Source organism: Chaetomium strumarium, assembly GCF_033439665.1.
Source record: "Chaetomium strumarium strain CBS 333.67 chromosome Unknown B0T15scaffold_3, whole genome shotgun sequence".
NCBI classification, from domain to species: domain Eukaryota; kingdom Fungi; phylum Ascomycota; class Sordariomycetes; order Sordariales; family Chaetomiaceae; genus Chaetomium; species Chaetomium strumarium.
The window spans coordinates 1666717-1693961 of NW_026944431.1; the positions used below are offsets into that span (position 1 = coordinate 1666717).

Below are 27245 nucleotides of genomic sequence, written 5' to 3' on the forward strand. Positions count from 1 at the left end.
GTGGTCCCAGCATGCCCGCGGCAACCTTAAAAAGCATAGGGAGGTAGGTACTCCGTAGCAGTACTGTATTCCGTACTTACGACCTACCTTAGGTATCTCGTGACCTCTCTGTGATCTAGGGATTAGACCAGGGTTGCTTCACATAACTCCAAGAGTTCTTGATGGCGCCGCAGCTAGAATGAATGAATTCAATGACAATACGGAAGGTGTTTAATACCACTGGACTCTGTTGTTACTCGCGGTTGTTCAACTGTCTACCTTAGTGAGTTTGATGATGCTTCTCCGCCAGATGTCTACAGTAAGGTAGTACGGAGCATGGGGCCAGAAGTGTCTACCATGTTTCGTTAAGGAGGATAACGAGAAAACGTGCGAATTCTTGATTCCCAGCTACTTTGCACTGTACTTTGTACGTGCACGAGCTCCAAGTCCATTTCTGTATTCTCTCTCCATGTTCTCCATAAACTTGAAAGACCATAGATCAGTCGCTCTATACAATGGCAACTCCAACGATGTAAGCCCTGACTGTTTTCCATATATATGTGGTCTGGAAGATGGGTCTAAACATAGCGAAGTTGTTGATGCGGGCGGGCTATTGCATTTCGGTTCGGTCCCAGATTCGCAGCTCAAAATGAGAGGTTCAGATAGTTACATGCAACTAGGCCAATTTCCACACTTTTGAAACATACTAAAATGCTATAGATTAGTAGCTCTGTCAATGGCGATTCCAGCGATATGGAAAATAACTGTTTTCTATATATATATATATGAGCTAGAAAATAGGGCGATACCTCACTATATACGTGTATAACCCTAACCCTTATTACAACTGGCCAGCCGTGCACACTTACTGTGCAGGTGGGCTTGGCACTACGGGTGCTAACAGGTATAGTAAACACCTTTTGGCCCCATGCTCCGTACTGGAAGGTCAGATCTTCCGAGTCAAAGACCCACTTCTCCGGCATCTCAACTGTCAGTGGCGGCCTGGCGGGGCGTGGGGTCCGCCAAGCGAAACGTGACCTAAGTCCTCAACTCCACAATCAGCCCGCTTCGTCACGATCCTCAAGAGCTCACATGCATTTGGTCAGTCGCTGATGGGTATCAACCCAATTGATCGCCTCTCCTGTCCAGCTCACGACGAAAATGCAGAAAAGCAAAGCGCTCGGCGCGTTGCTACGAATTGACCAACTGCGTGCGCGGCAAACTCGACAGTTGTTGAGTGCCGTCAACTCATCAATCCGCGCACGGCCAAACCAAGAACGCGGCTTCGCTACCGGTTCTACAACGTCCCCGCCGGGGAAGAATCCCGCAAGAACTGACTCACGCTCCAATGACACGGCGTCTCCAGCCCACCGAGAGCAAGGCTCGGCCCGAAGAGTTGACCGGCACCTGCACGACATCCTCAACCACCCGCTCTTCAGCCCGGATGAGAGGACAATACAAGCAAACGAAGATCCCTCCGGCTACAATGCATGGAGTGCGCAGAAGACCGTCTTTCTGAAGGCTGTCTCGAGAGGCCTCATGACTGTACAGAGAGCGCATGGTTTCCTGATCTTGGTCAAGCATCAAGTATGGAGTGAGACGGCAAGGGCCGGGGTGCCGACTCCGGGTGCAAGCGGTGCACCGCCGATCCACAACGCCAAAGACACTGCAAGCGATGCGCGCCCGTCCCTCAAAGACACCGGCGCCGGCGGACTCGTACTACAATGGCTACGGTCTGCCGGCTTGGAGGGCGATCTCCTTTTCCTCGACAATACGAAATTTCGGGGACTCCTCCTGGAGTTCATCGTCGACGAAGGTCTGGACCACGCGGTCTGGGCCTGGATCGAGAATCTGATGGGGAGAGTGTTGAGCTCGAAAGAGGACGCCGCATACCGCTTTGAGCCCTTGCTGGTGAACTATGTGGAGATCAAATCTCGCGCTGCCGAACTGGAAGAGGCTTATTCTGCCGTCCTAAAGGGGGAGGCAATGCTCCAAGGGACAGGGTTACCGAACAACATTCTAGCGAAGCCCTGGTCTACAGTGACATATCACACCACAGTGAATGCGTGGGAGCACGAAAAACCGCCAGTCCGACTGTTCGACCCATTTGTCGCTTTGGGACTCGTAATACCAGCGCCAATAGTGCATAGGGCACATCTCGACCTGTACCACCCAGTCAACCCGTCCCCCAACCTGGCTATTGAAGTGCTTTCAGGCAAGTCAGTTTGGGAGAATATCCCGACTGATACACACAGAGTCCGGACATCGCAGTGGGCTCAGCGCATCAACCTGCTTGGCGTGGACACGATACAGCACCTCATGCGGACCGATAGGGGTAGCGAAGCATCCCGAATTTCCGATATCCTGTTGAGACATCTTGCTCCGATCTTTGGATCGTCCCACAAGGCTGCCGTCTGATGCGGAAGCCGACGCCCCTTGTGTTATGACTCAAAGCGCTCAGGAGCTTGGTTCCCCTTGTCAGCTGCTTCAGCTAAAGCTGCCGGCTGCCTTGCTGAGGTTGGTCGCGCCGTCGTGGGAACGGCGTGTCTATTCTTTTGATACCCGGCCGGGTACAGCCGATTGTCCAGCAGAGGGTGCACCCCGTCACAGCCCCAAGCACGTAATGTGTATGAGGAGGGACGGGAGCCGTCTACCTTCAGTGTTCTGCCAAACCCGGAGCGACACTGCGGGATGAAAAGGGGACGGCGACAGTGGTTGGTGGGGGCATCGTCAGATGATCGCTATTTGCCTCTGCGGTCTGTTTTGTAACCACTGACAAGTATGTATGCTTTATGTATATATTGCACATGCCCTACAGAGGCCGCCAATGATATTGGAAGATCTGTATTAGTATCTGATTGCCTGTCTACTTGGTCAAACTCTCCAAAGCCGCAATAGCTTGTGGCGCAGGTGCTTGCGAAACCCGGCGCTCGATGAGCGACGGGAACACTGACGGCTTACTCCTCCTCTACGTGCTGAGCTGCCCCGCACATACAGCCATCAGCCTACCACAAACATCCAGAAGGATGCAGAAACATCTGGAAGCATCTAGGTGCCTCATAATTGCTGACAAGTCTTTTCATTCAGCTTGAACCAGGTCGCACTACGGCGGCACGGAAAGCTGCTAAGAACCGCGGGACCTGAGATGAAACTCCCACCTATAAAGATACCCCTTCCCCGCCGTATTCTGTGCATTCCTGTCCCAGATTAGCTGAGAGAGGAGGCGGTCTATTCTCTGCTCTCCTCGTCATAAATACCGCCATGACTCGGGAGTTCGACATCGTTATTGTCGGCGGCGGCACTGCCGGCCTGGTGCTGGCTGCGCGCCTCTCCGAAGACGCCAGCATGCAGGTCCTGGTCCTTGAGGCTGGCGAAAATCTCTCGGACGACGCTCGAGTCCAGATCCCGGCCATGTGGCCCCAGCTGCAGGGCACCGGGGCCGATTGGCAGCTCAGGACCGTCCCCCAGGTGAGTTTCTCCCATCATCAATAAGCCACGGCGAGGCTATGGGCTAACCAAGCAACATTGCTCTTCTGCAGAAAGCCCTGGGCGGCAGGGTGCTCGACATTGCGCAGGGCCGTCTCCTCGGGGGCTCCAGTGCTCTCAACGCCATGAACTTCGTTGTCGGCGCCAAGGAAGACCTGGACGCGTGGGCTGAACTCGGCAACCCGGGCTGGGACTGGGAGAGCTTTTCCGAATATCTGAAGAAAACATACACCGTTACCCACGGGTCCAAAACCGACAACAACGGCGCCATCCAGACCAACATCCCCGATGAAGAGACCAAGTGGCCCAGGGTCTGGCGGGAGACGATGGCCAATCTCGGATACCCAGCGCGCAATGACCCCTTCTCGGGCGACATCTGTGGCGCCGTCATGTACCCTGACGCAATCCATCCGCAGACCAAGACGAGAAGCTTCGCGGGCAATGCATACCTCGCCCCTGTACAGGACCGCCCCAATCTGACTGTCTGGACCGGCGTCACGGTCGAGAAAATCGTCTTCGACCAGGCGACCGACAGCGCTGCGGCAACCGGTGTGCAGTACAGCAAGGAAGGTGAGTCTGCCATCGTCAGCGCCCGCAAAGAAGTCGTCCTCTCTGCGGGCGTCTTCCACTCGCCCAAAATCCTGGAGATGTCGGGTATCGGAGATGCAAAGCTGCTGGGGTCCCTGGGCATCGACACTGTGGTCGACAACCCATACGTAGGCGAGAACCTGCAGCACCATCCCCTGAGTCTCTTCTCGTTCGAGACTGTCGATGATGGGGACGAGGGATTCGACACCATCGACGCAATCGCCCGCCAAGAGCCCACAGCTATCAGCACCGCCTTGGAGGTGTACACTACCAAGCAGCGTGGCCCCTTCTCCACAACCAACTGCAACGCCATGGCACACATCCCGTTCCCCGGCATCGACACGGACAGCGGGAGGCGCGAGGTAGAGGAGCTCCTGCAGAAGACCCTGTCGTCGCCGCCCACAGCCACAACAGAACCAGAACCCAAGACCACCCAAGCCTACACCAAGGCTGCCGAATCCCTCGTCCGCTCCGTCCTCATGTCGCCGACCAAGGCATCAGGCTACTACGTCGCCATCCCAGTGTATGCCCACGCCGGCCCAACAGGTCGTCTCGTTCCCGTCGCCAGCGGCAGTTCGGAGAAGTACTTCGGAATCGCGCTGCTGCTCACTCGACCCCTCTCCCGCGGCTCGGTACACCTCAGCCGGGCCGGGCCAGACAAACCACTACCACTAGCCATCAACCCCAACTACCTCACCCACCCCCTCGACATCGAGATCCTGGCCCGGCACGTCCGCTTCCTCGAGTCCACCCTAGCCCGGACGGAGCCGCTGGCAAGTCGGCTCAAAGGTGAGGGCGGCAGGACGGCGCCGCCGGGCTGGCCGCGCGGGTTCTCGGCAGACCTGGAGCAGGTGCGGCAGTTCCTGCGGGAGACGGCGGTCGCGTCGACGCTGTACACGAGCACGTGCTCCATGATGCCGCGTGAGATGGGCGGCGTGGTAGACGAGCGGCTGCGGGTGTATGGCACGCGCAACGTGCGGGTCGTGGATGCCAGCGTCATGCCGTTCATCACGCGGGGGGATACCATGGCGACCGTGTATGCGATTGCCGAGAAGGCGGCCGATATGATTAAGCAGGGCTTGTGAGAGAGTTTGGGGGTGTCGGTGGCTGGTTATGAGTCGGTGGGAGCGCACTGCTTTGGGAAAGGAAGTTGTGAAAAATACTAGTAATAATCGGTCTATTTGCGTGACGTACCAGAAACCGGGCTACCATTGCCTTCCAGCAAAGAAAAAATAGGGGGGGGGGGATACCCTAAACCGCTGGGGACTCCAAGGGGAAATGCCTGCTACTAAAGCCGTGGTCAATCTCACCACCGGCGGGCCCAACCTGGCCCACCACCGCTTCAAACACGCGGCGAAAATAACCCCTGGGGTCTTCCAAACCACCAGGCCCGTTTCACACAAACACACCCACACTTTCCACATTTCACTTCTCCCCCTGCGTCGTCCCCTCCTCTCCCACAGCCACCAGCCTCCCCACCACAAGATACTTCTCCTCAAACCGCTCCTCCCACCCCCGCAGGGCCTCCATCTCCTCCCGGCCAAGGTCACTCAGCGTATCCAGCGGGCCATCCAAGTCCTTGGTCAGCATGGCCTCGTCAAAGCTGCCGCACGCCAGGCCGCGGCTGGCGTCGCGGCCCGCAAAGTTGGCGTAGGGTCCCCCCGGCCCGTAGAAGTTGCGTCCGCGGGTGACGTCGAACACGCGGCCGCGCACGGCCAGGTACACGGGCATGTCGTTCTCGCCGTTGTAGGGCAGGAGGGTGCGCGGTGTGAAGGTGCGGAAGACCACGGCGGGCTCTTCCTTGGGGATCTGCGGCGGCGGGGACGACGGGCGGAACAGGAAGGCGTAGGCTGTGTAGAGCAGCACCGAGAGGAGGAGGGCGTTGAGCGGGGTGAAGAGCGCGGTGCTGGGAAAAAAAAAGAGGGGAGGGAAGGTCAGTTCAAGGCTTGTATTCAAGGGGGGTGGAAGGAGGGGGTTTAGTTAGGTAGGTACTTAGGTAATACTAACCTCGAGGTCGTGTCTGGGTTCGAGGCCGCTTGCGCCATGCGCTCCTGGACGTAATCCATCTTGAGCAAAAGCGTTGCTGCTGTCTGGGTTTGCTGAAGAGATAGCCGCCTGGCACACCTTCGACAATATGGGGTTTCAGTGACGCCTTGGCTTGCGATCCGCGCCCGGATAACGTTGACAAACAACTGCCGGATTCTCCGGAGAGCTTCGATCAGCTCCGGGAAGAGGTGGGAAACCGGCCTCCGAAGATCCCCATTGAACCTCTGAGCACGGGCCACCTCGCCCCATTTCGTGATTTCAATTGCATGTCCCTGGACACATTTCCCCGCGATAAATCTCTGTCGACTGCTACGGTATTACATACATCGTAATTCCATCTCGAGCTCGAATCAGAACAATCCGGTCCGGATACCCTCTCACTCTGCAGAAAGGGGTTGTCTGCCGATTCTCGGCTCCTGTGCTTGGCACTTGTCCTGTAACGGCCCTCCCGAGGTGGGCTGCACAGCTCGAAAGGTTCCCTGACGAGCTGAGGTCATTTCTAGGTTGACGGGAGAATCCCTGCCTCCCGCAGTAGCCCGCAAGCAGCGCGTAACCGACTTTGGACATCGAAGCCACAGCTGTCACTACCTGTACCTAGTATGCAACCGTCTGTCTCTATGACGCTTGCACTGGCACAAAAACCGCCCAAACAAGCCAAGGCCTGATTGACGAGCTGTGCCAAGCTAGAACTGCAGTTCCATTGGCTTGCGTCACCACTAGGGAGCAGTTGTTTGTCCAACCCAGCTGAAAGCTGGACACAGCCCCTCTCCTCTTGACTTCATCCCTAGCTTGCGGTATCATTATATAGTAGCTCCAACCCGTCTCATCTCCTCCTTCTGGAATTCAAGCGACTTCAACACCAAAAACTGCACATACTAGTAGTCTTTAACACACAGCCTCATCCCACCCGGCCCAGACATCGCAATGGACTTCATCAACAAGCTCTCCGGCAGCCAGCAGGGCAACAAGCCCCAGGATCAACCCCAAGAGCAACCAAACCAGGCATCGGGCCCCAGCAGCGTCTTGGACAAGCTTCACGGGATGGCAGGCGGCGGCCCAGAGAGCGAGAAGAAGGAGGACGCGTTGGACAAAGGTGCGTTTAACTCAGTCCGGCCCTGGTGAATTATGGAATAACAAAGGCTGACCAATTGAGTTAATGTTATATATCCAGGCATCGACTGGGTGCAGGAGAATATGCTCGGGCAGGGCCCGCAGGACAACGAGAATGCGGCTGAGCAGGCCAAGGATAGGATGATCGCAGAAGCCATCCGCAATCAGTACCGGGGCGCCAGCGGCGGGGAGAAGCAGTGAGAGAGAACAAATCAGAGTCGTCGGTCGGCGGGTGTAGCCGGCCCGCGGGTAGGAAGCATTGGGGTCGTTTCAGGACGCAAGTTTCAGAAGTTCAGACTGCAGACGTTCAAACGTTTCACCAAAAGTGCTAACCGGTGGACCCTGGCCGTGGAATTCAAAAGCTTATTTCACTTAATGTTATCCTACTTCGACCTCAGGAAGGAAGTGATACGAATCGTCTGCTTCGCTCGCTACCTCTCGCTCTGTGTTCTGTTTGATTTTGAGGTTTGCCGCTTGTTGAAGCCGCTCGATCAGTAAGACTCGAAGGCTACAACTACTGTGGTAATCCAACGCTCGGCAAAGTAACCGATCATGAGACCTCAGAAGAGTTCTGTTTAGTAATAGACAGGAGCTAAGAATTTCAAATAACAGTCACCAGACTGAGGGCAGAGAAGCAGGTATAACTCCCGACAAAGTCCGGCAGCTGCTAACAGAATCCAATTCACTTCCCAAGACACGATGCTTTTGATCAGTGGTACTCTATTTAGATGTTCAGCAACGCCAGCACCGCACCATCGCACCATCGGATGCCAACTTGTCTACCTGACGGACATACTCGAGGTGGGTAAGGTACCAGTAGGTAAAGCAAAGGTCAAAAGGTTGGGTCACACTTCCCAATCCTCACCAAAAGCTCACTATGTTCAACGCAGTACAAAATGGTAACGTTATAGATGATTTCTATATATATATATATATATATAACTATGTAAAAGGGAAATTATTCATGACGTATTTCAATTTGGTAAGTAGAGATTGGCTCTGGTTTTTGCTAAGCGCATCAAGCGTCCTCACACAAATTGCCATACCTATACTAAATCCAGGTTTTACAGTGAGGTGTGACCCAACTTTTTGACTGTGATTGTAGGGGTATCTGAACTGTCACTTTAGCGTTTCAGGTTACTTCGCACATCACCCGCAACCCAGCCTGCATTGGCCCACGCTATTTTCTCTCTCCAACCGGTGCCAAATTCATTGCTGGCTATTCTTCCCTTGCTGCTTTGCTCCCGCAGCTGCCGGCGCGGCCGCTGCCACGTTCCTCGATGCACCGGCACCATCCTTGGCCGCGCCCGGGATGAAGGCGGTGCGCTTGTGGTTCCCCGGCAGCATGACGGAGATCCGGGTGCAGTGAAACTGCTCCCTCAGCGCCACGAAGATCTCGGCGCTGACCATCGAGATCTGGACTTGGCCGAGGTCGGTGGCCGTATCCGTCAGGTCCGGAAGGCGCTTCACGGGCGACAGCTTGGGAGGACGGCCCAGCATACGGTGGACCGCGTCCGTGGCGGCGGCGCTAGTCCCGGCCTGCTTGTCAAAGACGACCGCGTACGAGCGTTCCTTGTCGGCATCGGCGGCCCATCGCTCCCAGTGCGCCTGCCTGCGTGCCTCCCGGTCCCGGTCCTTTTCTGCCGCGGTTGGTGGTGCCACTACCGTCTGTGCGGCCGGTGCAGCCGGGCGTGCCGATGAGCCGTGGGTGGCCATGGTATGTGTCACTATGTGATTTGTTTCGGTCTCTCACGGGAGACGGAGCTGGCTAGGAACGGGTCGGAGGGAACTTAAAAGGGAGGGACTTGGAGCGTACAAAAGAGGAAAATTGGAGTGATGCAGGCTGTAAGTGGAAAGGGAGATACGTCGGATGTTCTCTTCTTATACTAGTAGTAGCATCGTAGATGAAACATGGTCCAACAGTAGCTTCGTATGTACGATACCTCGTGCTCGCTGCGCCTCTGGGTTTGGTGTTTTAGGAGGCACAGCGAGTAGCAAGCTGTTACGTGACACGGATTCAGCGGCGCAGTCGCCGAAGGACTAGGGCGTATGTTAACGAAATGCAATAAATAGATCGTGCACTCAAGTGTCTTATTCCATGTCCTCTAGTGTAATAGGGCAAGGCGTTCGTCGCCCACCCAGGGCAAGTTAGCTAACACATAACTGGGCAGCAGGTCCATAGTTACGGGGTAGCTACTAGGTCGCCCCAGAAAAAGAAAAGCAACGGGCGGAAATCAACCTTAGTCCTAATCAACCTTAATTCCACTTCCGCAGAGAGGCCCGAGATAGTTACCTTGTAGGTACCTTAAGCTAAGGTAGTGAAACTGCGCAGCCCTCGATTCCCTGAGTAGATCCTTTCGATCGTGACCCACCTTAAGGATCTAAGACTCTAAACTCTATTTTGAAGTGTGGACGGCGACCTGTATTCTAGCCATGCGGAGTCGAGGGCATCCTGTGGGATCTGATCCGCGGCAAGAACAGGCTACCGGCCGGCGGAGTCTCCTGTGTAGTCAGTTTGGGTCTCGTCCGTCCGTCGTAGTCCTTTTACCTTTGCTCATGAACGGCCCAAATGTCTGGCCATCTGGCGGGAACCGCTCCCTATGTCACAGGCCTGGGACAGCTCAAGCCTGGTGTTGGCGGCCGGTTGCGTCTCGATATTGTTCGGCCATCATCCAAAGTAGATGGCGGCACTGTGCAGGCCAACACTAGTATAAAGGAGCCCTTCTCCATCGTGCGAGGAGGGCTTCAAGTGAGTAAGGTGCCCTAAGCAGCCAGACACAATCGACAACTCCCGTCTCGCAGGACCGAGACGTCCGTTCTGATTGTTGCTCGCTCTGCTTCGACACTGGTTGTTGAAGGAGACTCGGGGCTCCCGCTGGCTGCTCGAACGCGCGATAATAACCTGAGATCAACAATCAAACCCCCGTTGCCCCGTTGGTACCCATCCAAGACTATCCGCGACCATGAGCCGCAACAACAGAGCTGCTCCTCCGCCTCCGGAGTCTCCGGTGCCCATGTTTGGAATCGAGATTGAGATCTTCGTCAAACTCAAGCCTGATGTCGAACAAATGGTTCGGTCCAAACAATACAACGGGGAGTACCTACCGGCGTACTTCCAGCGATGGCGGCTTGATCTGCTCAACGATTCGAGAGATAAAGATAAGATGAACGAGCAGCGATCATGTGCGGCCTACTGCATCGAGGCACTTATAGCGCAGGAATTTGGCGACAGAGTTGTGCGTTGGAACTGCGAACTCGACGAGAGCCTGGTTGAATCGGAACTAAAAGAACCCCGTGATCCACGCAAATGGTGTACGTATGAGACAATGAGCCTCTTATCTTCGCGAACAATCCGGCTAATGGACCGCGCAGGGGGCGTCGAAATCGTCTCGCCGCCCTTATCTGTCAAAACGTATTGGCAACAGGAAATTGAACAGGTGTTCGAGGCCGTCGGCCAGTATTTCGAATTCTGGACCACCAACCACACCTCCTGCCACGTCCATGTCTCGCCCGGACCGGTCAAGGGGATCGAGTACACGCGGCGCGATGTTGTCAACGTTGCAAGAGGCGCCTACTTTTGGGAAAATGCGCTAGTGGACCTCATGCCGGCCGACCGCAAGACTCCCGCATACGCAGTGCCGAACTGGATGATGTATGCGACTTCGGAGTACAACCAGGTCACCTCGAAAAGTTGGGAGCCCCTCTTCAAGAAGCTCAAGGACGCAAGAGGCGAGGACCGCGCGGGGCTGGCAAACTTTGTGAGAAAGATGTCGGGAGCGGACAGAGACCCGCCACGCGACACCAAGTTCATTTCGCACAATTTCAAACCCTTGCTTATGCAAAAGGGCACAATCGAATTCCGTCGCCAGGCCGGCGTTGCCTCGGCGGAAACCGCCATCAACCGCGCACTCCTCGCAGTCACGCTCCATATCAGCGCTCGAACCTACGACTTCAAGAAAGCCCAATCGCGGAAATCACACCCGTCTAGCATGGAACTGATCGCCGAGCTCGCTCGCTGTGAGCAGCTCCTCCCTCCGACTTGCAAGACCCCCAAAGGCTTCGTAAACTGGCTTGTGCAGTGCAAAGAGGACTACAGCGATAAAAATAAAGCGTTCACCGAGAAGCAGACCAACTATCGCGAGGCCATGTTGCACCAGTCATCCGGACGATCCGCGCCAGCTCCGACAGCACAGAGCACTGCCACGACATCTTCCGGGCGCGCCAACACCAGCACCCTCGAAGTTAGGCCCAGTAGACGCGTCGGAGACAACGTCTCGTTCTCGTACGACCCGTCCAATGTAACATACAGTTCGCTCCCAAGGTAGGTTCATACGCCGCACCCACAACTGTGCCGACAACTCAATCGCTGACCCGCCTGGCCGGTAGAACGGCGGTCCCAAGCTCTAATCCTCCTCGCTCGCAGCAGGTTGCTGTTGACGGACGGGGATATGCCGCGGCCGAAGCCGCCTACGGGACACCAGAATCCTCACGGGCAGGCGGAAGGGACGGGCACAGGGACCGGGACAGGGAACGGGACCGGGACAGGGAACGGGACAGGGACAGGGACCGCGGGCACGGGGAACGGGACAGGGACCGGAACAGGGAACGGGACAGGGACAGGGACCGCGGGCACGGGGAACGGGACAGGGAACGGGACCGGGACCGGAACAGGGAACGGGACAGGGACAGGGACCGCGGGCACGGGGAACGGGACAGGGAACGGGACCGGGACCGGAACAGGGAACGGGACAGGGACAGGGACCGCGGGCACGGGGACCGGGACAGGCGCCGGGAGAGAAGAAGATAAGGGTAAGTTGCAAGACTCCGTTGCTTGCTCTGGCTGAAAAACAAACGTGTTTCAGGGTCTTCGGAGTTTCTCCCAAGTCGGGTGCGGCCAGGCACAGCAGGCAGATGCGCGAGCGGTACAAGTACAGTAGGTAGTAGTCTGGCAGCGCTACCTGCTGCGTGATCTGCAGGGCCAGATGAGCGCTTGCCTTCTCGCCCAGTGTAACGTTATATAAAAAAGTCGTGTCCGGACAAGGGAGCGCACAAAAACGAGGTTCGAAAAGGATGCCCGACTGCCGAGAGCACTCGGCTGCAGGTCTGCGCTCGGTTTGGAGTTACGTTTTCTGAGTAAAACCAGCATAAGTAGCAGAATCATTGTTGAGCCCCGTTATCTTGACCTCTTGGCCGGAAACCGGAGGTTTTGCTTTCGCAGCTCAGTGGGCGCGCAGTTTTCGCTTGAAGCATGCTCTTGCCTTAGGTAGTACTAAGTACTAGTAGTAAGTGGACGGGAAGCTGAAACAGACGGACATGAAGTTACTGTATTAATGAGCGTGACGGACCCACTTAGTATATAGAGTTACATTACCTAACCTATCACCTAGAATCGAAAATTACCGTACCGAAATCTCCGTCATCCACCCTGTTTAGTTACAAATCCGGGGAATGAGATCAGACCGAAATGAAAAGAGAGAGAATTGAAAGAGAAAGAAATCAAAAGAGAAGAGTACGAGAAAATAGAACGTAAAAGGAAGGAAGAGTATTACCTGGAGAAACGACTAGCAGCTGAATGACCTCGGTTCTATTCCCTAAGTGCAAGTCCAGTTATTATTGTAGTAGTGTGTGGTGTATTGTGCAATAAGTACATTACAGTCTTTTTCGTTGTGTTTGACGCATACGACTCGTCGCAAAGAGCCGTGCAACGTTCAGGCCGCCGCATCACCTAGGTACAAGTACAGTACTAATTGTACATACCGACTTCTCGGCAACTCAAACAACAGACTTGCACGCCTGGGACAGATCCGTTAGCCGTACTGCAGCCACAGTCATCGAAGCCGGATCCGAAGTGGCGTGTTATTCCCATCAGTTCGGGGTTTCGACGATCTGGTTCCTTCGTCCACGCTCGATTGCGATACAGCGCCTAGGGACTGCCTGGACTGAGCTGCAGACTCAACCCTTGGTGTTCACGGCCCCAGTTGCATTATCATCGACCAGCGCCCAGCCGAGTTTCTTGCATGTCTCCCCACGACCAGGAAGCCATTCCCCCGGGCCAACCAGGCATCCAAAAACAGGTGATACCACCAAATGATGGCGAACTAGCTTCTTCCCCGGAAGGAGTGTTCGCCGGACGGCCTTCCGATCAAGTTCCTACCATGGCGCAACAAGAAGAGGAGGGCGTCTTGCAGAACCTGCACGATGGAAAGCAGACCGACCGAAATGAGGATGATTTAACACCTCGTCGAGATCCTGGCGAGACTGTGAGACGCGAAGGGATATCGGAGGAGCTTAACGACCTGATGTCCTCCTCGGTTGCGACTCTGAGGCCGACAACTGTACCGACGACCACAACGGCCACACAACACTTGACGGTTGAATCGAGAACCTATGTCGACCCCACCCCGCCCACTCCGACCGTCTCTCGGCCCCCTTCACGAGCCCCCTCTTCGGCTCATCGGTCGAGGCCTGGCTCCTCAAATCCATCCCCGACACGGTCCGATGCTGCCTATGACGAAAGGAGGTACACGAGCGAGGATGAACAGGAAGGCGGGTCCAGGTCAGAAATTCAGAGTATCATGGAGCAATTCAGCGAGGAAGGAGGCGGCCCAGGTGCCGACGAGGTTATGAGTCCGAGGCTGGAGATGGCGTCACCCTTGTTGGGCGGCCCCGTCCAGCATCCTCCTCGGAAGTCGAGCCTGGAGCCCCTCGCGCCCAATATTGCTCAGCAACTCCATGAGGTTCAGGGCCTCCGCCTGTCGACTTCGTCGCCAGCGAGCATGAGATCGAAGAGGGAGCACGACGACCAGGGTCCGCCCGTCCCACCGAAGGACGACTCTCTATATGCCCCTGGGCGTTCTCGGGAGGACTTACACGGGGCTATTGATTCACCTGTGACACCTATTGCCTCGCTGCACCGCCCGCCCCCCCCGGAGCCCGAACCCGAGCCGGCGTTGCCGTTCGACTTTCACAGGTTCCTGGAGCAGCTACGTAACAAGAAGGCCGATCCTGTCGCAAGGTACCTGAAGTCGTTCCTCTCAGAGTTTGGGAAGCGGCAGTGGATGGTACACGAGCAGGTCAAGATCATCAGTGACTTTCTTGCTTTCATCGCGAACAAGATGGCCCAGTGCGAGGTATGGAGGGATGTGTCCGATGCAGAGTTCGACAATGCCCGAGAGGGCATGGAGAAGCTTGTCATGAATCGCCTCTACACTCAGACATTCTCGCCCGCGATACCACCGCCACAGCCCATACCCGGGGCAAAACCCAAGAAGAACGGCGAGCGTCCGATGGGCCCGGGAAGACGGGGTCAACATCAGGAAGACGTTGAGCGGGACGAGGTCCTTGCCCAGAAGATCAGCATCTACGGCTGGGTGAGAGAGGAGCATCTTGACATTCCGCCGGTGAGCGAGAGTGGGAAGCGATTCCTGAAGCTTGCGCAACAGGGTTGGTGGGCCCGACTCCTGGTCAGGTCGACACGGCTGACACGGCTTAGAACTCCTTAAGATCAAGTCCTACCGTGCTCCTCGAGACAAGATCATCTGCGTCTTGAATTGCTGCAAAGTCATCTTCGGTGGGGTGGCCCTGTTTCTGCGGTGGGTGTCCTGCTGTCACTAACAGCCCGCAGGTCTCCTCAAGCACACCAAGTCGGACTCGTCTGCCGACTCGTTCATGCCGATGCTCATCTACGTTGTTCTCCAGGCAAACCCTGAGCATCTGGTTTCGAACGTCCAGTACATCCTAAGGTTCCGGAACCAGGAGAAACTGGGCGGAGAAGCCGGCTATTATCTCTCTTCACTGGTGCGTTCACGACCGTCCATTGCCGGCACCTCGGCCTCGCTAACAAACATCCTCGCAGATGGGCGCTATCCAATTCATCGAGAACATGGATCGGACAACATTAACCATCACAGACGAAGAGTTTGAACACAACGTCGAAGCAGCCGTCTCGGCTATTGCAGAGAAACACCGGGCTGAAGAATCCTTACCACCTCCTCCCCAAGCCGAAAGGTCGGCTTCCTTGAGACCACCGGGCCCGGGAGGATCAAGGGCGTCATCGACTCGGCCCTCCCTCGATGCCGATCGCCCAACAAGCCCGCGGCACTCGACCTCGTCAAACGAGGATCGCGAGAGTGGCGAGTACAGCGGTAGCGACGAGAAGGCTGCCATCACCGGCTTGCTACGGTCCATCCAGAAGCCGCTGAGCACCATCGGCAGGATCTTTTCAGACGAACCGTCGTCGTCGTCGTCAGCCGCAGCGGCTAGCGCGAGCGTTGCCAGGCCGGTCCGCACGCCGCAGCCGGAGCGGAGCGATGGGGACTTGCGTACGCGGCAGCGATTGTCGGCCGAAGAAGCGGCGGCGCGGCAGGCGAGCGCCGAGGCTGCCGAGGCACAACGACTGCACCGCGCGGAGCATGCCAATATCGTGGAGACGCTTGCGGGCATGTTCCCGGATCTGGATCGGGAGGTCATCAGTGATGTCGTGTACCAGAAAGAGGGGAGGTAAGAGAGCCGCCAGTCGTCTGCTGCATAACTCGCAAGCTACTAGTACTTGTGCTGACTGACTGGTATCACAGGGTGGGACAGGCTGTTGACGCCTGCCTTGCGCTGTCTGCTTGAAGGCAAGCATTCTCGATTCCAATCCGAGGGAGGATCACCATTGCAGCGAAATAATAATACGGTGTGACTGCGCGAGCGAATTTGTTTCTTATGCGTCCCCCCCACCCTCCCCTTCTTTCCTCAGCAAGCATTGAGTGGGATGGCAGTTATATATCTATACCTGTATCTTTGCAGTTTTTCTTGGTGTATCCGCATAGCTTGGCCAGGTGGAGCGGAGCTGATGGTTGGTCATCCCTGGGTTAAGAGATTCGATACATGCCGGCGTGCTGCCACTGTGGCAGATGTTTACGTTCCCGTGGTGTATCTGCATACATCTGCTGCCTCAACTGCGGTGATTTGTCTCCATTGAAGCGGAAGTATGGATAGGTTGGCTAATGGAAGATCCTCTATATCTACATAGACCTCCCTATAAAGGTTGTCATGGAAATTCAATGGGTCTCTTGGAATTGTCAGATTTCCAAAGTTGGCTGTATTTCTCAATTTGTCAGTGACATTTTTACAATTCCGAATCCTAGTGGTGCTGCCTTCCAAGGGGCTCCCACTAGACGCACACTGCTGTGCGCCTTAGTCAGCCCAAATTGATTAGTCAACACAAAAAATGCATCAAACGCAGCATCAACCCCGCGCCCCTGAGCCCCTGAATGCCACCTCCATTTCCATTACTCTAGCTAACTACAATACATCTGAATACCGCAAAGGGCATGCCCTTGAGGACCTTGTATGGCCAACTATGTAGCATCTTGAACAGGTGCTTGGGGCCTGGGGCTGGGCCTGGGCCTCAACTGCTTCAAACTGGCTCGGCTCTCGCTGAGTGCTTGATGTTGGAAGTGTACTTCAGGCCCAGATTGGCTCAATACGCTGGCGAGGCTCTAGAATGTAAAGTGGAGCCCCGTCACGTATTAAGTGCCAGTGCGAGTGAAAGTCTTCAACAAGAAAAGGCTTGCCTTAGCGTACAGTTAGTATGTGTACGCATGAGAGCCCATAAACACGTGTAAAGGTGCCTATACAAGTAGGCGATAGAGGGGAGTCTTTCTACTGCAACTGCCTTTGCTCTTCAACCTTCTGTAGCGCTTCGTACAAGACCTAGCCTTGTATTGCCCTATATAGAGCCTTGTCAAGCTCAAGAGGCATACGAATCTACTGCTTAGCTTAATTAGACTGCAACTTAGAGAGCTAGTTATTTAACGCAAGCCGAACCGCCTTCCACACTTCGAAGAGGTTAAAAGTCGACCTCTTAAGGTACGACTTCAGGAGCATATAAATCCCTTCAATATAAGAAGTAGCTAAATTCCCAAAATAAGCCTATTGGTCAACCTATATGGTAATAAGCTTCTTCTTATATAGCAGAAGCTATATCTCTTTAATATAACTGACCTGCTTAAGATTGTCAAGGTATACTTCTTCTCAAACTCCTTTAGATACTCCTCATATATCTCTTCAGTTGGCGAGCCAAGAATCGAGAACCAAAAAGCGTAGAACTCTCTCTATTCCTTAGCTATCTAGAAAATAGGCTGGTACTATATAAGGACTACCTTATTTATATGCTAAATATAAAGAGACCTTGTCGATAGAAAGAGAGTCGATGCCATATTTATAACTATAAGGTACTGGTCTATTAAAATAACTGACGAAAAGACTCTATTATATTACTTATATAAGGTCTTTAACTGCTCGAGAGCCTATATATAGTCTTCTTTAGTCTCGCTGCTCAAAAATGCAAAGACAATATAGAAGGAGCGCCCAGTTGTATTAATGCCAATTATATCGAGGAGCAGCATACTATATTTGTTTATCTTATATATATAATCAAGAAGGAGGACTTTAGGGTATGCTTGAAAGTAGACAAAAGAGTTAGAGTATACGAAAAGAACTGCTATTATATGCCTATCTGGCCTATACTATATACGGCTCTAGAAGCCTTCTTGCTTAAGCTGATTTGCAAGTGCATAAATAGGGCTTGTACCTTGACGAAAGTCTCGGCGGGCTTTAGCGATACAGTTATAGATATCTTAATATATCACTAAAGAGCCATTTTGCCATATAACTATCTAGATCTTCTTTAGTGCAAGGCCAGCCTCTAAGAGTGCTATTAATTATAATATACCATCAGAGAGCTATCAGTAGATAGGGTGCACAGATGGGTATAGGCTTGGCTTATAATTGTAGATAGCAAAGCGTACTTCAGGACAGTGTTTCAGAGTCCAGCCTTCGCTAGACTCCTTGACAAGGATCGAAAAAGGGCAATTCATCATACGAGTAGTCGTTTTTCTCTTTCCCTTACGTAAGTCGTTTAGAGAATGTCACGAGGGCTGTTGTTCAAGGCTAGGGTCAAGCCTCTAGTGGTAAACTGACTGCATTGCAAGAATATTGAACTTGTAGGAGGAAAGAAATCCTTGAGACTGCAAAGTAGGCTTTAAATATAGGATGCGAGTAGGTCTGAGCTTGCATGCATGATGTAATAGAACATGCATAATGAATCATCACTTAGTATGATGAATCATTATACATGCAAATGATATCATCATCATGGTTAGTGCGTTCCACCGTCACAGAAAAGGTGGTCGGCGGCTACAATCGCATGCGTAGTAGACTTTTAGAAAGCCATTTGCCTCGCGAATTAACCTCTAGATTATAAAGGTATAGCCTTGAGGCTTCGCATACAAATTAATTGACTCAAATAACGCATTGCGTAACTCGAAAAAGCCTTCGGGAGGGAGGCAGTCGTCTGGGAAGGTGACCATAGTGGTGGTGGTGGTGGTGGCATTCAGGTGCTCAGGGGCGCGGGGTTGATGCTGCGTTTGATGCATTTTTGTGCTGACTAATCAATTTGGGCTGACTAAGGCACACAGCAGTGTGCGGCTCCCACTAGAGAGACGGGTCCGTCTCGATTAGTCATCCCAATTGATTATGTCAGCCCCAAAAATTACCCCGCGCTCGCCCCCCTGAACTGCGTGCCCTTGAACTGCATTGCGCGCCCCTAAATGCCATCACCACTGCTACCAACGCTACTGCAATGGCTACCTTTCCAGACGACTGCCTGCCCCCCAAAGGCCATTTCGCGTCTCGACAGGCCTTATTCGAAGCCATCAATCTATGGGCCAAGCCAAGAGGCTAAGTACGGTATGCCTCTCCTCGATATGATTGGCGTTGATGTAGCGCAACGATCTTTTTATATTGCATTTACATTCTTAAGTGGCGAGATAGAGGAAGACTATCTCTAGGTACTTAAGCGGTTGAAGGCACTATACGAGCAATGTAATGTATCTCTCTCATCTGTTATTCTTATAGACCGCTGCCTTACAATGATAAATGTAGCCTCAGCCTTCTTCCCTTCAGCTATAATACTTATCTGTATTTAGTATACGAATAAGGCAGTCCTTATACGATACTAGCTAGCATTTCTAGAGGCCAAGGCATAGAAGGAGTTCTATAGCTTCTGGCACTCGATCATCAACTTGTCAACTCAAGAGGCCTATGCTAAACAGCTTGCCAAGATGTAGAAGAAATATATTCCCCAGCATCTTAAGGAGGTTAGATATATCAAGACTACTTGGCTTATTCCATTTAAGGAGAAGCTTATCAGGGCTTGGGTTGACCAGTCAACTTATTTTAGCAATATAGCTACCTCACGAGTTGAAGGGATTCATGCGCTCCTTAAGTCGTATTTAAAGAGGTCGACATTTAATCTTTTTAAGGCCTGGAAGGCTATCCAACTTGCTCTCCAAAACCAACTCTCTGAGTTACAAGCACGCCAGGCGAAGCAACAAACCCGAACTCCTCTTGAGCTTTCAAGGGCTTTATTTGGAGCTGTTCGAGGCTAGGTATCATACGAGGCAATAAGGAAGGTAGAGGAACAACGGAAGTTGCTTGCAAGGACCGACCCTCCCCCCTCTCCTATTTGTACAGGCACCTTCTCTCGAGTGTATGGGCTACCATGCTTACATGTGCTTGAGAGTCTGCAAGGCGAAGCTCTTCTTCTTGACCACTTCCACCCGCGCTGGCATTTGACGCGCGAGGGAGCCCCGCAACTACTCCTTGAGCCTCGCCAGCTTATTGAGCCAGTTCGGGCTCGAAGCTCACTCCCACAGTCAAGTACTAAACGGGAGCCCAGTCAATTTGAAGTGGTTGAGGCGGCCCAGGCCCAGTCTCGTCGGGCCCCAACCACGTGTTCGAAGTGCCACGCAGTTGGCCATATAAGGTCCTTGAGGGCATGCCCTTTGTGGTATTCAAATGTACTGTAGTTAGGTAGCCAGAGTAGTGCTTGGTGGTGTAATTCAGGGGCGCGCAACGCAGTTCAGGGGCACGCAGTTCAGGGGCACGCAGTTTAGGGGGGCGAGCGCGGGGTAATTTTTGGGGCTGACATAATCAATTGTGATGACTAATCGAGACGGACCCGTCTCTCTAGTGGGAGCCCAGTGTGCGTCTAGTGGTAGCCCTTCCAAGGGGAGTGCTGACTCATCAGAACCCACTGTCATTCGTCACGTCACGTACGGACGTACCCAGTCATACCTTCCTAAGCACCTCACATTTCAGCACATCAAAATACTCCCGCGCAACACGGAAGGCATCACACGATGTGCGGCATCCACTTCGTCCTCTGCCCCTCCACTGCACAGCAAGCCGACCTCCCGCCAGAACTGAAATGCCGCCTGCTCGCTCGCGGACCAGATCACTTCGGCCAGGTTCACCGCCGCGTCTGCCCCCTGCAGCATGCGAATGCCGCCGGCTGGTCGCTGCGCTTCACCTCCACCGTCCTCGCCCTGCGCGGCAGCGACAGCGGGGACGGTGTCACGCGCCAACCGCTCGCCGATGAAGCCACGGGCTCTGTTCTGTGTTGGAACGGCGAGGCGTGGAGGGTTGGCGGGGCGCGGGTTGGCGCCGGCGAGAATGATGCACGTGTCGTCTTTGCTCGGTTGCTTGCGGCCTCTACCTCCGGGCCTGCCTCGGCAGAGAGGGTGCTAGATGCCCTGAGGCGCATCGAGGGGCCGTTTGCGTTTGTCTATTACGACGCGGTCGCCGGGAGCGTGTTCTTTGGGAGGGACAGGCTTGGGCGCAGATCGCTCTTGCTGACGCAGCGGCCTGGCGTGGAAGGACAGGAGGCGCTGGAGCTGTGCAGTGTGGCGGGCGAGGCGGGGGACGGGTGGAGGGAGGTCGAGGCGGATGGGATTTATGCCGTCAGGCTGGGCGAGGAGGGGATAAGTCTGATGCGGCATGACTGGGTTGCAAGGGAGGACGCTGCTGATTTCGTGAGTACACTTGGCCGCCAGTCGTGGGGATCCTCGGCGTATGGCCGTGGTGGGCTGTCCTGTCAGACTTACTCTACTTCTCGCAGGTCTCCGGCATTGGCAAGTTCAACATGGCGCTCCCGCATGGCAGTTGTGCGTTGACGCCAGATTCACCTTCGGTGATGGCGCTCAGGGACAAGCTGCTGGAATCCTTAAGGTTGAGGGTTCTGAACATTCCGCTGCCGCCAGCCTCTGACGCCGATGGCAAGACACGAGTTGCCATCCTGTTCTCGGGAGGGCTCGACTGTACCGTGCTGGCCAGATTGGGCCACGAAGTACTCGATGCGGACCAGGGGATGGACCTGCTTAATGTGGCATTCGAGAACCCGCGAGTAGTTGCGCAACTCCACAAGCAGACTGGCCATCTGACCGATTATTACGAGGCTTGCCCGGACAGGATCACAGGGAGAAGATCCTTTGCAGAGTTGCAAAGGGTTTGTCCAGGACGAGCCTTTCGGTTTGTGGCTGTAAGTCTCTCTGTCGTTGACCCTGCCATGCCATTCTCGATGCTGACCTGTCAGGTGAACGTCCCATACACGGAGACACAAGCGCATCGCCAGCAGGTCATCGCCTTGATCCGCCCGCACAATACTGAAATGGACCTTTCTATTGCACATGCTCTCTATTTTGCTGCCCGCGGCCAGGGATTCTGCACGGTAAGCTCCAGTGCAGACTCGCCGCCGGTGTTTTACACGTCTCCCGCAAGGGTTCTTCTCTCTGGCCTAGGTGCCGACGAGCTCTTTGGCGGGTACTCCCGCCACCCCTCGGCCTTTCAACAACGAGGTTACGCCGGACTCATCGACGAGCTTTTGCTTGATGTCGGCCGGTTGGGCAAGCGGAACCTCGGCCGCGACGATCGAGTGATGGCGCACTGGGGTAAAGAGGTGAGGTTTCCGTTTCTGGATGAGTGTCTCGTGGGGTGGGCCATAGCGACACCGGCATGGGAGAAGTGCGATTTCGAGAACGGGGAGGAGGCCTCTGCTGTCGAGCCCGGTAAAAGGATACTCCGGCTTCTGGCTCTGACGCTAGGTATGGAGGGCGTGGCCAAGGAGAAGAAGCGTGCTGTAGGGTTTCCCAAGTCTCATATTGTTGTGTGGACTAACGCAGCTGCAGATCCAATTTGGCTCGAGGACGGCCAAGATGGAAAGTGGCCGCGTCAAGGGTACCACCGTCATCTCATAGGATCGCGGCCTCCAGACGCCCGGCGGTGATGATACATTACAGATACTTCTGAGTCACGGTCGCGATGCAAGACGCAGATTGGTTACGCATTGTGGTTTCTCCTCGAAGCCCTTGTGTCAGCCGCGGTCTTCATCGTTCAATTTGACCATGAAGTTAAAAGGCAAATCTGAGCCGGCGTGTCTCTCCCCAGATGCTGTGGTGCGATTCGGGGCCCGAATATTCGACGCAGCACTGGGAGCGGCATGTGTGTTGTGTCTTCGGCTATCGGTGCCGCGAGGTGGGTATTTTTCCGTGAGGACCTGGAGAGTCAACAAGCATGCCACTCTCATTGAAAAGCTGCGCCGTCGCTAGCTGTCTGAGATCAACTCAGATCGGCTGCTTGACTTCGACAGTACAACACTAGTATATATGCCGTTCAATGGGCAGTAGGGCCACGTGACGGTTGAATGTTTCTTGTCTTCTACACTACTATCGCGCTCCGGTTATGATCGGCAAAGGCCAGTCTGGAAGCCAAAAGACTCCTGTTAAGTTCATGGGTGAGGATGCTTGTCATGGTTCTGCCCTGGTTCCCCAGGAAATTTCCCCGGGTTTCTTCACACAGCACAGCGGGTCCGTCCCTGAATGCACCCCTCTCAGCTGCCTCATGCAGCCGTTGTTTGAAAGGCCCCCCCGGTTTGCATTTTACCCCTGAAGCCTCGGTTGTCAACCCCATCAATGGATCGATCCGAATGCAACGCGGCGAGCCTTATGGTCATGTTATTCGTGACTGATTTTCTTTCCTCGTGCCATTCGACATTTTCGCCCGCAAAGTCTTGATTTCTCCTGATTGGCTTCGACTTCAAAGATCCCATTTGTGCTTTCCCGCCCTCCTCTTCCCTCCACTCGCCAGCCAAGAGCCGATAGGCGGCAGAATCCTGAATGGAGGCCCAGTCGCCGCCGTCCAGCCCAAGACCCCCATCGTTTGTTGGTCCAAAGTTCTGCAGCGCCGCATTTTGAGGTGGAAGAGATCAGTTGGATTTTGTGCCACTTGTTTGCGCCGCACTGAGCTTCCCAACACCAACGCCCTCGCTTGCATGATAGCCTCCTGGGCAAGGGAAAGGGGAGCCTGTGTCCGGTTGTGATGTTAGTGAGAGGATCCTTAGACATCCTTCCGGCTTGGGCTTGTCTCTCCAGGAACTGCACCAACAAAGCCCGCGGCCCTGACGCCTACTCTCAACTCGGTCTTCTCGCCATCGGACTCGGCCGGATCGAGCCATTGAGTTAGCCTAAGATGCGTTGTGCGTCTTGGTGCTAGGCTCGGCCCGTTCTTCAACTTGCATTGCTTCCCAGATTCCGAAAGGTCATATTCCAATAGCTTTCTTCCGCTCACCTACAGCCTACCATCGCTACACGGCAGCCACCATGGCCGAGCCCCTGAGCAAGGCCCATCTGCCAGGCCCGATCCTCCCGCCGGCGACTCCTTCCTCCGCCTACACGCCATCGCCCTCGACCCCGACCGGAAGACCGCGGCTTAGCTCGCGACGGACGTCGCGGTTCACGGAAGAGGTCATGACGGAACGCACGCCAGCGGCCTCTGTCTCGGAGCGGTCCATGGACTACTATATCTATGGACCGTCGGCGGAGGACCTGAATGCCAACGTGGGCAATTTCCATCGGTGTTCGGTCCCGAACACCAGCACCACCCACATAGAGACAGAGCCGGCGAGGACGAATTGGGAGACCTGGCTGCGGTTCCTCAACTCCAGTGGACATGCCATCCCGTGCTTAGTGTTGCTGGCCTTTGTAAGCTGTGCTATGCGCGTTTTGCGGGAGCATATGGGGAGTTACATGAGGTGAGCACACCACGGGGGACAGGCAGCCGGGGGTGTAAGGGGAAGATGGCTCTAACACAACCTCTCGTCACTTCAGCATCAATGCCGTCTTTGCAATCTGTTTCTTGTCCTTCGATATTGCCCTCGACGTCGTCACGCTCTCTCGAGTTTCCAGGCCGTGGCCCACTTGGGGACTGGTCTTGAGACTTGGCTGCGGAATTGTGTACATTGTCATCTTTTTGGTCTACGTTGGCTTGGGCGGCGTATTTCCAGGACGGTATACATATTGGGGCCTCTCTGCCGACAACGCTGGGATTATGGTTTATGTCCTTCTATGTGTGGAGGGGTAAGCCCATTCCCCGGTCTCTCTCGAGAGCAACGGGCATGCTAACACTTTTGCACAGCATATGGAACCTCCTCCATGTTCCCGTGTGTCGATACCGGCTCGGTGCCCCTCTCCTGAGACACGCCTCTCCCGAGAAAGTGTGCCAGCCGCCGCCGACGGACAACAGAGTCAGCTTCAACCAGAGGTTCTCGATGGCGGGAACCGAGCAGACCGAGCACTCGTCAATAAGCCTGACTTGGAGACGCTGGGTCCGCACACGGAGCACGCACTACAGCCGCGAAGATCTCGGCTGCGGGATGCAAAGGATGGGGACGCGGGAGCCGTCCGTCGACCTGACGCTGCGGGAACAGCCCGGAGAGGAGGAAGACGAGCCGGGCAGCTCGCGAACCACGAGCAGCCACGAGGGTACGGCTCAAAGACGCAGTGGCTTGAAGGGGAACGAAGGACGGCGGGAGGACAAATCGGAGGGGAAGGTTTATCCGGACAGGTCTGTGGATATTGGGCAGTGATTGCATAGCGTGGCGTATGGAGTGGACGCGGTACGGAGCATTTGGATACCCCAGATATGGCTTTACGTACGATAGATAGTCCGTAATGTCTTTGTTTTTAGTCGTCGAGCGGTTTATCCCATGAGGGAACTGCTGCGAGCACACTCATGCTCCTTTGGATGATGACCTATTCCGGAATGAATGGATTTCTGTCCTGGGCTGCCGTCCAGTCGGGACCGAACACCACGGTGGGATATGTCTCAGTGAACGGGGATGTCTCAGACGTTGTTTGGATTGCTCCGACAATCTGATGGATACGAGAAGACCGCACCTGCAAGTCCTCGGAGCCAGCAGTTGCGTGGCCATCGACAAGGTGATCTTGGCGGGCTAGCATCGCCACAGAAGAGAACTGTGATAGCCAATCGAACCAGCTTTCCAAGGCAGACGGATCGTCGTTGTCTTAGCAACTCACAAAGCAAGCAAGTTCGTGATCAGCGATGTTGCTGAAACCGTATCATCTATTTTTTGCTGTTCAGGACACCAACGAGCCTTGGTTGCGGAAGACCTTAAGGTAATAAGGTAATAAGTTAAGGCAGGTATCACAGCACGCACAGTCAGCTTGTAAGCAACCGGCCAATTCGAAGCCCGCCTTACTTTTGTGGAGGAGCCAGATGGGAGATCCGTACGAATAAAGGCTCGGCGGATAAAATAAGCTTGTCATTCCTTCTCCGCGAGCCGAAAGCTGTCGCTCAGCTGGAGAATAAGGCGTGCTGCACCTCGGGCGCTGCGCCCCACTCGCACCGGAAGGGCTACCCATTCAGGGAGCTGAGAGAGCTATGTTATACAAGGAAGCAGGGCACATCGCCGGTGGCAGAGATTCGAAGAGGGATTGCCGTGGTTCTCCATCGAACCTCCATTAATAGAACTCTTTACACGTCGTCCGTCATCGCTGTCCCACCTGCCGTCGTGGGTTGCTTAGTGTCAACTGGCGGGGCTGAACATGGGATACGGTCATAGTATAATAGTGGGCGATGTCCCTGGCGGGTGAAGCTCAAGGCCGAAGCAGAGAGGCATGCGTTCACTACACTCCTCGGGTTCCCCTAGTGGGCGTCAGACACTCCTTGTGCCTCACCTGGGACCTAGTGCCCAGGCCCCCTTCTCAATATGACCACTATCCTCCGCACCTTCGGTGTTCGGAACACCGCTCCGCAGACGCAATACCCCAACAACACCGTATCTCCCTCAACAAGCAATACCGCAGGGTGGATGGTGGCGGCTATTGTGGGCAGCATCATCTTATTCGGGGCTGCGCTCACCTACGTCATCGTCCAGATAGCCAGGCATCGCCAGTATCGAAGACAACGACGGCTCTACCCGCACCTGACACAAGACGATATCCTCCGAAGGCGGAAGTTGAGCGCAGCGGAACTGTTTCGCGAGGAGGAGGCGCGCAGAATACGCATGATCCGCAAGTCTCTGGCCACTCGGTCGACGGACTCTGCGGGGAGCAAGTACTCGGCGATGATGGCCCGCGTCGACGAGGAGCTGATGGAGATCGAACGGCAAGAGTCGCTGAGACTCAAGGATGACTGGAAGAGGTGGGAGGCCCGGGTGCGGCAGGAACGGTCATTGACGGCGGATCAACATCCAGCTGCCAGCGCGGCGAGCCCAGTACCCATTCTCACGATCCCGTCGCCGGCGAAGCATCGATCCCAGAGTCGAAGACCGCCTCTGAACCCAAATACCGCCCCGGCAGCACTGCCGAGTAACCCAAACCGTGCTGGGAACTGAGAACAAGTCCCAGCTGGCTGCTATCAGCGAAACACGTAGCTTCAGGTTGCCTCTCCCGTCGCATGCGGCGGCCAGGGATGAGAGAGAATTATGACGTTGAGATCAGGGCGGGCTCGACGTCGTTTGGTGATGCCCAAGCGAGGCCCTTTTCAGGTGACGTCCAGGACCAGGACGGCGAGGGGGAACGAAGCGCAGTGGCATCCAAAGGACACGGGTACTAATTAATGGTTGATGCCAAGCAGACCGAAGGAAGTTATTGTCCAAAGTAGGGTCGGCTCATGTCCGATACCCATGATGATGAGTCTGTTTGTTGTTGGAATGATAGCGGTGATTGTTATCGACACTGCTTAAGCGCACTCTGTCATCTGGATCTTGAAACCTTCAGAAGTGCTTTGGGGAATTCACATCTGCCGTTGGCGTCTTTTGGCTCAAATCAGAAATCCACCTCCCGACAATGTGACATGTGACAAGCGGCTGGGGCTTCCACACGCACCAGGCCGTGATTGGACGTTGAAGC

General features: G+C 54.8%; 10 protein-coding genes across 10 annotated transcripts; 8 read left to right on the plus strand and 2 right to left on the minus strand.

Moving 5' to 3' along the window:
* The first annotated feature begins 1043 nt into the window (after nt 1-1043).
* On the plus strand, nt 1044-2830 carry B0T15DRAFT_528280 (uncharacterized protein). The gene has a single exon (XM_062869028.1). It carries the CDS (start codon nt 1141-1143, stop codon nt 2395-2397), a length of 1257 nt encoding a protein of 418 aa, XP_062722575.1. The 5' UTR covers nt 1044-1140; the 3' UTR covers nt 2398-2830.
* Nucleotides 2807-5214, plus strand: B0T15DRAFT_528281 (uncharacterized protein). The gene is made up of 2 exons (XM_062869029.1): nt 2807-3447; nt 3519-5214. Exons 1-2 carry the CDS (start codon nt 3241-3243, stop codon nt 5136-5138), a joined length of 1827 nt encoding a protein of 608 aa, XP_062722576.1. The 5' UTR covers nt 2807-3240; the 3' UTR covers nt 5139-5214.
* On the minus strand, nt 5215-6119 carry B0T15DRAFT_413336 (cytochrome b5-like heme/steroid binding domain-containing protein; the record flags this gene model as incomplete). Its single annotated transcript, XM_062865421.1, has 2 exons — nt 5215-5959; nt 6061-6119. The coding sequence occupies 2 exons, from the start codon at nt 6117-6119 to the stop codon at nt 5479-5481; spliced, it is 540 nt and encodes a 179-aa protein (XP_062722577.1). The 3' UTR covers nt 5215-5478.
* A 904-nt stretch (nt 6120-7023) lies between these two features.
* On the plus strand, nt 7024-7410 carry B0T15DRAFT_510142 (uncharacterized protein; the record flags this gene model as incomplete). The annotated part of the gene is made up of 2 exons (XM_062867840.1): nt 7024-7192; nt 7271-7410. 2 exons carry the CDS (start codon nt 7024-7026, stop codon nt 7408-7410), a joined length of 309 nt encoding a protein of 102 aa, XP_062722578.1.
* An 856-nt stretch (nt 7411-8266) lies between these two features.
* B0T15DRAFT_528286 (uncharacterized protein) lies at nt 8267-9286 on the minus strand. The gene has a single exon (XM_062869030.1). The coding sequence runs from the start codon at nt 8923-8925 to the stop codon at nt 8419-8421; it is 507 nt and encodes a 168-aa protein (XP_062722579.1). The 5' UTR covers nt 8926-9286; the 3' UTR covers nt 8267-8418.
* An 886-nt stretch (nt 9287-10172) lies between these two features.
* Nucleotides 10173-11534, plus strand: B0T15DRAFT_395695 (uncharacterized protein; the record flags this gene model as incomplete). The annotated part of the gene is made up of 2 exons (XM_062864794.1): nt 10173-10521; nt 10582-11534. 2 exons carry the CDS (start codon nt 10173-10175, stop codon nt 11532-11534), a joined length of 1302 nt encoding a protein of 433 aa, XP_062722580.1.
* A 1830-nt stretch (nt 11535-13364) lies between these two features.
* On the plus strand, nt 13365-15825 carry B0T15DRAFT_510145 (uncharacterized protein; the record flags this gene model as incomplete). Its single annotated transcript, XM_062867841.1, has 5 exons — nt 13365-14652; nt 14702-14779; nt 14834-15006; nt 15065-15708; nt 15783-15825. 5 exons carry the CDS (start codon nt 13365-13367, stop codon nt 15823-15825), a joined length of 2226 nt encoding a protein of 741 aa, XP_062722581.1.
* Nucleotides 15826-20350: 4525 nt separating this feature from the next.
* B0T15DRAFT_552876 (asparagine synthase-domain-containing protein) lies at nt 20351-22350 on the plus strand. The gene is made up of 4 exons (XM_062870308.1): nt 20351-21071; nt 21158-21577; nt 21632-22174; nt 22224-22350. Exons 1-4 carry the CDS (start codon nt 20400-20402, stop codon nt 22290-22292), a joined length of 1704 nt encoding a protein of 567 aa, XP_062722582.1. The 5' UTR covers nt 20351-20399; the 3' UTR covers nt 22293-22350.
* A 1216-nt stretch (nt 22351-23566) lies between these two features.
* Nucleotides 23567-25084, plus strand: B0T15DRAFT_154132 (uncharacterized protein). The gene is made up of 3 exons (XM_062862027.1): nt 23567-24124; nt 24201-24449; nt 24508-25084. Exons 1-3 carry the CDS (start codon nt 23694-23696, stop codon nt 24956-24958), a joined length of 1131 nt encoding a protein of 376 aa, XP_062722583.1. The 5' UTR covers nt 23567-23693; the 3' UTR covers nt 24959-25084.
* A 677-nt stretch (nt 25085-25761) lies between these two features.
* On the plus strand, nt 25762-27143 carry B0T15DRAFT_528302 (uncharacterized protein). Its single transcript, XM_062869031.1, has one exon. The coding sequence runs from the start codon at nt 26102-26104 to the stop codon at nt 26726-26728; it is 627 nt and encodes a 208-aa protein (XP_062722584.1). The 5' UTR covers nt 25762-26101; the 3' UTR covers nt 26729-27143.
* The last annotated feature ends 102 nt before the right edge of the window (nt 27144-27245 follow it).

Bases quoted from the DNA above. Each gene is read 5' to 3' on its own strand.
- B0T15DRAFT_528280 (XM_062869028.1), top strand. From the start codon at position 1,141: ATGCAGAAAAGCAAAGCGCTCGGCGCGTTGCTACGAATTGACCAACTG.
- B0T15DRAFT_528281 (XM_062869029.1), top strand. From the start codon at position 3,241: ATGACTCGGGAGTTCGACATCGTTATTGTCGGCGGCGGCACTGCCGGC. The intron at 3,448-3,518 runs GTGAGTTTCTCC...GCTCTTCTGCAG, and splicing joins AGCTCAGGACCGTCCCCCAG to AAAGCCCTGGGCGGCAGGGT.
- B0T15DRAFT_528286 (XM_062869030.1), bottom strand. From the start codon at position 8,925: ATGGCCACCCACGGCTCATCGGCACGCCCGGCTGCACCGGCCGCACAG.
- B0T15DRAFT_552876 (XM_062870308.1), top strand. From the start codon at position 20,400: ATGTGCGGCATCCACTTCGTCCTCTGCCCCTCCACTGCACAGCAAGCC. The intron at 21,578-21,631 runs GTAAGTCTCTCT...CTGACCTGTCAG, and splicing joins GAGCCTTTCGGTTTGTGGCT to GTGAACGTCCCATACACGGA. The intron at 22,175-22,223 runs GTAGGGTTTCCC...ACGCAGCTGCAG, and splicing joins CCAAGGAGAAGAAGCGTGCT to ATCCAATTTGGCTCGAGGAC.
- B0T15DRAFT_154132 (XM_062862027.1), top strand. From the start codon at position 23,694: ATGGCCGAGCCCCTGAGCAAGGCCCATCTGCCAGGCCCGATCCTCCCG. The intron at 24,125-24,200 runs GTGAGCACACCA...TCGTCACTTCAG, and splicing joins CATATGGGGAGTTACATGAG to CATCAATGCCGTCTTTGCAA. The intron at 24,450-24,507 runs GTAAGCCCATTC...ACTTTTGCACAG, and splicing joins GTCCTTCTATGTGTGGAGGG to CATATGGAACCTCCTCCATG.
- B0T15DRAFT_528302 (XM_062869031.1), top strand. From the start codon at position 26,102: ATGACCACTATCCTCCGCACCTTCGGTGTTCGGAACACCGCTCCGCAG.